Source organism: Euphorbia lathyris, chromosome 5, assembly GCF_963576675.1.
Source record: "Euphorbia lathyris chromosome 5, ddEupLath1.1, whole genome shotgun sequence".
NCBI classification, from domain to species: domain Eukaryota; kingdom Viridiplantae; phylum Streptophyta; class Magnoliopsida; order Malpighiales; family Euphorbiaceae; genus Euphorbia; species Euphorbia lathyris.
In genome coordinates, this window is record NC_088914.1 from 51,113,524 (window position 1) to 51,121,758 (window position 8,235).

General features: G+C 35.5%; 1 protein-coding gene across 1 annotated transcript; it reads left to right on the forward strand.

Moving 5' to 3' along the window:
* Positions 1-669: 669 nt before the first annotated feature.
* Positions 670-7,119, forward strand: LOC136230569 (probable Histone-lysine N-methyltransferase ATXR5). Its single transcript, XM_066019674.1, has 6 exons — positions 670-1,231; positions 1,339-1,419; positions 5,920-6,149; positions 6,274-6,374; positions 6,458-6,670; positions 6,826-7,119. Exons 1-6 carry the CDS (start codon positions 856-858, stop codon positions 6,983-6,985), a joined length of 1,161 nt encoding a protein of 386 aa, XP_065875746.1. The 5' UTR covers positions 670-855; the 3' UTR covers positions 6,986-7,119.
* The last annotated feature ends 1,116 nt before the right edge of the window (positions 7,120-8,235 follow it).

Genomic DNA, 8,235 nt, shown 5'->3' on the forward strand with positions numbered 1-8,235 from the left:
TCTTTGAAGACAACAATGGTGCTGTCTTCCTGCACCTCATCCCTGGATGAGCTCATGTTTTAGTTTGATTTCCTTTTTTGATTTATGGTTTTGCTACTTTCTTGTTTGTTACCAAAAAAAAAATAAAATAAAGGAAAAATCAATGTAGAGATACTAACTTTTAAACTTCTTATAAAACCCATTCTATTTAAGCTGTAAATTAATAATTACCATATAAACGTAGAAATAATAAGAATTAACTAAAATTTTAGAATTCATATAATTAATTATTTTTTATATATAAGATTTTTTTAACGTGGAAACTCAGCAAAAGACCTCCAACAAAATCCTCATCCAGTTTTTGTATGGATCCACTATATGTAATAGTATACGGTATATTTTAAACAATGTTAGTTATTATACAGTACGTTTTCATTTGAGATATTTAAGGGTTATTTTGAAATTAATAGATGTTTATGATAGTAAAAAGTAAATTCCATCCAATTTGAAACGTGAGAACCATAAAGAAAGTAAGTGGTAATGTGAGGGGGCACAAGTGTATTTTACCCTACCATAAAACAATGTGCAGAAGAATAGTTCAAAAACACTTGAATAGCATAGCACCATGGATTTGGAAGGTCATTATCGTCTTTCGACCATCAAACGCTGAACCTACAAACAACATTTTTCACGTAACGCACAAAAAGCGCACGTTAGCAGCTCTGACCAATTCTGTTTCTCTCTCCCGCGGAAGAGTGACAGACCCAAAAACGCATACCAATCCCATTTGGACCATTTCCAGGCCTCCTTTTGCAGCTCTCTCTACCATTTTCTTCTAATTTCCCAATTTCACCCTCTCTCTCATTTTTCATAATCATGACTCCACCCTCCACTTTCATGGCTCCGGCTTCCACCACCTCCTCCCCGGGGGCAGCGGCTGCTCGGCTTGTCATTGGCTCTCGCCGGCGAACCGAAGCCACTCCCATGCCTTCTCCACCACCGTCACCGCCACCAAAGAAGCTGAAGCCGATGTCGGAGATACTGGCTAAAGCACACTATGCTGTGGTGGAGCGAGCTGATTACAGCGACGTTATGTGCGACCAATGCGGGTCAGGAGAGCGACCCGACGAGCTTCTTTTATGTGATAAATGCGATAAGGGATTTCACATGAAATGTGTGAGGCCGATCGTTGTTAGAGTCCCGATTGGATCATGGCTCTGCCCAAAGTGCTGTGGCCAGAGACGAGTAAGAAGTAGGGAAAAATTTTCCCGTTTTGTTTTTCCTTTTTTCTTTTATTATTATTATTATTATTTTCAATGACAAACATGATAATGTGGGCTACCTTTCTGGCCTATTTAGGGTTTTCGCAGAAGAAGATAATTGATTTTTTTAAGATTCAGAAGTCTATCGGTAAGAGCGAAAAGTGCAGCTCTCCTCAAGGTGAACTCTTTAAGCTTATATATTATAGATTTTTTTTTAGCATTGCGTTGGTTTACCATATCCCAAAGGACATGCTCATCACCTATGTTGATTGGACATGTTTTGGATGCATCATCAATATTTAATCTGTTTTTTTATTTTTCTCCTGATATATGTAAGATCATACCTAAGATGTTATGTGATGCCCCTTTTAAGCTTTCAATGTGCATTAAACAAGGTTGCATTGGGTAACAAATCTTGTACATTTCTCTCAACACCATTATCTTCATGGGTTACTTCCTTGGATACATCTACATTTGAACTGTTTTTACTACAGTCTGCCCCCTGAACGCAAACACAAAAACTCACATTTTTAAGCTAAACTCTAATAACTGCAGTGAAGATTTGACAGCTCATAATTTTTAATTATTGTTGTGGTCTCGTAAGAAATTGCTTCTTTAATGTCATCTTTTTATATGCTCCACCTTCTATTGATCGAAGACAGATGATCAAGGATTGGAGAACAAGTTTTTGGAGGAAATCTAAGTCTTTATTATAGGGCTAAATGCACCGTTGGTCACTAAACTTACATGGTTGTCTCAAAATGGTCCATCAACTTCAATTTGTCTCAATAAAATTACTTAACTTTGAGTTTTGTCTCAATTAGGCCACTCCGACAATTTTAGTGGTTAAAATGCACCGGAATGATGCCATGGCTGACACGTGAGCATGAGTTAACTCAGATTTCTAACTGAAACGACATGTGGCAGCCATATGTTGGTTATTTTTAGGAAAAAAAACTAAATTTTGTTTTTTTCATAAAAGTAACCGATACGTGGCTGCTAGGTGGCTCATACGTGGATGTCATATGTCATTTCAGTTAGAGATTTGAGTTGACTCGTGTTGATGTGTCACTCGTGTCATCATTCGGATCCCTTTTAATCAATGAAATCGTTGGAGTGACCTAATTGAGACAAAACTCAAAGTTGAATGATTTTATTGAGACAAACATGTAAGTTCAATGACCAATGATGCACTTAACCCCTTTATTATATGTTTTTTTTATTGTTTTTTATTTAAGAATATAGATTTTTTGGACTACAATTTTATGTTGGATCATCCCAATTTCTTTTTGCTTGATTCTATTTTAGCCACATCTGAAAAATTCTTCTCACTAGTTACATTTTCCTTGTTTATTCTTTTGCTTTATTTAGCATTGGATTTGCAAAAAATCTAACAGCTGATGGATTAGGAACTTGTGTTCTTTTCCATTTCTTTCCTTGAGAATTTAACTAGAAATGGTGTTTTTTTTATGGTCCATTTTAGTCTGACAATGAGGCGTGGGGGTTGTATAATCCATGAGAGACATTTATTTTGATCATTACAATAAGTCCTTAATTACAAATTACTTTCCAGGATGAGTTTACTCTGCCATCCAAAAATACTGCATATTATACAATTCCATATATATATATAATGTTCTCATATCTGTTTATTTAAGGCTAGAAAACCTTGAAGTCTCCACAGTTTGAGCTAATTATGCATTGGCAGGAATCAACTTGTAAGACATGTAGTCTTATCCGTTTTTCTCGATTTGCTATAGCATTTTATCTAAAATCCTTTTAAGCGAACGAAAACTGAAAGGTATCTCCTAGAAAACAACAGTCTTCTCAAGCTTGATTTACATGTTATGCATGCACATGGTGTAATATACATCAAGAGGATTCCAGTTTGATGCTTCAAATATCATATACCATCTCTTAAGAGAAATATGTAACTAGCAAATCTTTCCTATGTGAATGGTTCTCATGTTTGCTATACTATTTTTATCCTTAATGACAATTCATTTCATTGAAATGTTGAAAATGGTTTTCCAAGAAAAACCGGGAAGAATTTGTCAAATGCATTGTTCTCCTAGAAGATCCACCTCAAAATGGAATCTTCTCCATTTCTAGATTCTGATGTGCGAAGCGGTGTCGAAGGTACATCATCTCCCAAGGCACTGTTTCTGTGAATGCTTCACTTAAATGTTTTGTCAAAGTGCTTTCAGATGATCTCTACTATTTTTCTCCATCACATCACAGCTTTTTCCTTGTTTTTATACCTCTTACTCTTTTTGCTCAAGACTTGTTTGGTGGTCCATAGATAAACGTAACAAAAATAAATTGTTCTAATGATAAGAAATCTATTCCACTAGTGCTATACTGCATTGAAGTCCTACTCTAATGTGTATAATTTTGTTACTTGCTTGAAAATATTTTATGTACCATGTACTTTATATGAACAACCATTAGCCAATCATAGTTTGAGTGTAGTAGGACTAATATAGTAAAAAATCTATGTATTTTTTTTTCTCATAAATTATCACAAAGGGCCTATTATTCAAACGGATGGAGAAGTGGATGGAGATGTTGCTCACATGATTAAATCTGGTTGGTCGAAGTGGAAGAGTGCTACGGGTTTCCTTTGTGATCCCAGCATGCCTAATAGATTGAAGGGAAAATTCTACCGCACGGCAATTAGACCTGCATTATTATATGGTACAGAGTGTTGGGCAGTGAAACACTGTCACATTCGTAAGATGTCGGTGACAGAGATGCGTATGTGGAGATGGATGTGTGGTCATACGAGAAAGGATCGGGTGGGTAATGAAATAATTAGGACAAAAGTAGGGGTTACATATATTGAGAATAAAATGAGGGAAAACCGACTTAGGTGGTTTGGCCATGTAAGTCGAAGAGCGCTTGATGTGCCGGATAGGAGGACTGAAGAGTGGCAAAGGGATGCAATGGTGAGGGGTAGGGGAAGACCTAAGCAAACTTGGAAGAGGGTGATCAACAGTGATATGAGTTTATTGGGGATTGAGGAAAATATGGTAGTGGATAGGACGGAGTGGAGGGAGAGAATTTATGTCGCTGACACATTTCACGGTTTTATATGATGGTTCATGTTAGCCGACCCCAAATCATTTCGGGACTAAGGCTTTGTTGTTATGTATTTGTTTAGTTACTTTCGTATATTTTGAATTTCTAATGGGCTATTAGTCTCTCTCCTCTCTCTATTTGTTGTCCCTCCATGGCAAAAGACATGAATCATACAATCTTCGGGTTAAAAGCACACAGGTCACTAAACTTTGCCCAATATTCCATTGTGGTTAGTAAACTTCAATTTCTGCCAATAGAATACCTAAACTTTGATATTTTTGCCATTGAAGTCATTGTGACTGGTTTCCCCCAAAAAAACCACTGGAATGATGACCTGGTGAGATGGCCCAGTGTGTTTGATTGACACTTCGGTGCCAGGTAGGCTAATTTTTGACATGTCATCTCGACATGCCTTACATGTGGATTATGTGTCGTCCATGTGTCAAAAAAAATTCATGCCTAGCGCTGACGTGTCTTTCAGAATGGAGCCATCTTGCTAGTTTATCATTTTGGGTCAGGTTGACATTGCCGTAGCCAACAAAACTAGTTGTGGGACATTGGCCAAACTTTATTTGCCAATATATTCAAAGTTTAGGTGTTTTATTGGTAGAAATTGAAGTTTATGGGACATTGGCCAAACTTCAGTGATTGTGCCTGCTTTTGATCCTATAATCTTCCTCATCTCTTTCCACTCTATTTTGTGTAGTTAATGGAAAGGTAGAACAGAGGAGAGCAAAAATGCAGTAGGCGGCTGCTAACCATTCAAAAGAAATATTTTGTTTTGCACTTTTAGATTGAATTTGAATTTCACTAGACATTGCTCAAATGATATCTTGTATCAAAACTTCAATGGGTTTGGAAAGTTGATAGACGTTAAACATCACAATTCGTTTTTGCAATAAACTCTGGCTTCTTGTGTTGATGGACTCACTTGTCACTAAAATGACCTAAGCCATTTAGTTAGTTTGCTCCTCAACTTCTATAAGCCACTTCTTTCTCATATAATTATTTCTAATGCGTGATTTTTAACCTTCTCTAATAAACATTTCCAACACTTGCTGCAAGTGTATTTTGCCTAGTGGAAACTTGACAAATATAGGTGGCTCACCATGTGCCCATCCTATCTCAAGTATACCACCATGTGCCCATCCTATCTCAAGTATACCTGAATTAAACTGAATATTAGCTCTTCGAATATGGATCTAGATAGGGCAAGCTAGCCCCAGAAATAGGACGTGGGCCTAAGTCTACTCCCAAAAGTTAGTGGAAGGCTTGAAACTACATATTCAGGTTTGGAAGCTTCAAATTGTGTGCATCCGAAATTCTTCTCAACCTTCTCAAATACTTCAAACACGATTTTGGCGATTTTTTATCAGCTTGCTGTATCTAATATTGCCAAGTTCTATTTGAAATCTAAATAGAAGTTCTATCAAAAACTTAATCATATGGCACTTTATATGCAGTTTTCTTTCTGTATTGCATATCTAACTGAGATTAAATTTGAGCCAAAGAATAGATTGCTCATTCACATGATTTCGATCTGTGAACTGTGATGTGGATTAATGGTGTTTATTTTCCTTTTCTAATGTAATTTTAGATGCAAGAAAGCATCGGAGACGTTCTGGACCATTGGTGTATCAAAAGAAAAGAAGACGACTCTTGCAATTTATTCCATCAGAAGATCCTGCTCAAAGGTTAAAACAAATGGGCACCCTTGCTTCTGCTTTAACAGCATTGCAAATGGAGTTCACTGATAACCTTACCTACTTCCCTCACATGGCTCCTAGATCAGCCAATCAGGCAGAGCTTGAAGAGGACGGCATGCAGGTCTAAAGTGAAAACTTCTATCTTCACTGGTTTTTGCCGCAAAAGTATTATTCTCATGCATTATATGTTAATTGTATTGTGTGTTTTTTTTTTCTTTTTTCTTTTTTCTTTTCTCGTTTATTAGGTTCTTTCGAAGGAGGACATAGAGACACTGGAAAAGTGCAAAGCTATGTGTATAAGAGGAGAATGCCCACCCCTTGTAGTGATTTTTGATTCATGTGAAGGGTACTTCAATCTTGCATGCACTTATAATGCTCTTGTGCCTGGTGCAGCTTATTGAATATGTTATGGTATAATCTGTGGTGCAGATTTACAGTTATGGCAGATTGTCGGATAAAAGATATGACATTTATAGCAGAATATACAGGCGATGTGGATTTTATTAAAAACCGTGAAGACGATGATTGTGATAGTATGATGACCCTTCTTTTAGCAAAAGAGGAATATAAAAGTCTGGTCATTTGCCCTGATAAACGTGGAAATATATCTCGGTTTATCAATGGCATTAACAATCATACCTCGTAAGCCTGTATAACCTGTTGCTTCTCCACATTCTTACTAAAAATAAACAGATGCTATTGTATTTATAGTTAATCCAGCTTGCAGGGCCTGCTTAGAAAAATGATGCATTTTGGTTTTGAATGAAGCTTAAAAAAACATATGGTGTTTTGTGCAGGGATGGTAAGAAGAAGCAGAATTGTAAATGTGTGAGATACAGTGTAAATGGTGAATGCCGGGTATTTTTGGTTGCTACTCGGGATATTTCTGAAGGAGAGAGGCTATACTATGATTATAACGGATTTGAGCATGAATATCCTACTCAACATTTTGTATGATTAAGATCATCTTATTCAGCATTCCATTTTGCAGCTTACGCACTGATGTTGTTTTCTCGATTTACGATGTAGAACCCCGCCCATCAGTAGGCTTTGAGAAGATTAGAGGACAAGAAGGATTTTTCTTTGAATTTTATTTCTATTTTCGTTTACAGGAAATTACCCCCTATCTAACGTAAAGTAAAATATTTACACTCACAATCTTCAAATTAATTATATTCTTTTAGATAATACAACTAAAATATTTGCATTTGTTAAGTGAATGTATGTTTTTAGGGATGTCACCATTTATCAAAAAGACCCATAAATTAAAATCATCCCTTTCTCTTTTTCTTTTTTCCTTTGGTGGCAACAAAACTTGTGACAATGTTTGTGCTTGGGCATCAGGAAACAAGTTTTGATTGATGTGGAAGAATTAGAAATATGCATCAAAACTAATGTTAAGTTTCATATTCTTATCACCTTCATGTTTGTAGTGCTGGTTAGGATGATGTTTTGTGTTTGAGTGCCTAATTCTTTTTTATGATTCCTTGCGCTTTTTCCATTAAAATCCAGAATATGCTCAAATGGAATCAAGGAGCATGCCAGATGATTTCAGACAGTATTCAGAAACCAGTTTGATATTAATGGATGCTGAAGAATAGCTGCATCTAATAACAAACAGGTCCAATAATTTTATTGGGTTTCTGGCATCTCCTTTCATAGCATTAACCAAAAATAGAAGATAAGTTCTTTGTATTTTTTTATCTAATACTAATTAAAGTAGTGTTTTCAGAAATAATTATAAGGTAAATAACTTATTAGTTCCTATGTTTTTAACTAACACATCGTTAGGTCTAATATTTCAATAATACTCCTAACCTTTATTACAGTCAATTGTTTTCTTAGAAATAATTATAGGGTAAATAATTTATTAATTTTTACATATTTAACTAATACATTGTTAGCCCTCATATTTGAAAAGGCTTAAATCATTATTTGGCCACTGACCTATTCAAAAGTGTGTCATTTGGCCCCTGACCTATTATTTAGTCACATTAGGCCTTTGACCTATCCCATTTGGTGAAATTTCACCCAATTTGTTTGAATACTTAACGGAATCGTTATTTGATTGATAAGTAATGATATTTTGACACTTAAACTTGAAATATGATATTTTTTAAAGTTTTTTTCATATTATGTGGAAATAATTAATTAGATTAAAAAAACAAAAAAACAAAAAACAAATCCTAAACTAAAATCTATTAAGT

Bases quoted from the DNA above. Each gene is read 5' to 3' on its own strand.
- LOC136230569 (XM_066019674.1), top strand. From the start codon at position 856: ATGACTCCACCCTCCACTTTCATGGCTCCGGCTTCCACCACCTCCTCC. The intron at 1,232-1,338 runs GTAGGGAAAAAT...TGGCCTATTTAG, and splicing joins TGGCCAGAGACGAGTAAGAA to GGTTTTCGCAGAAGAAGATA. The intron at 1,420-5,919 runs GTGAACTCTTTA...ATGTAATTTTAG, and splicing joins AAAGTGCAGCTCTCCTCAAG to ATGCAAGAAAGCATCGGAGA.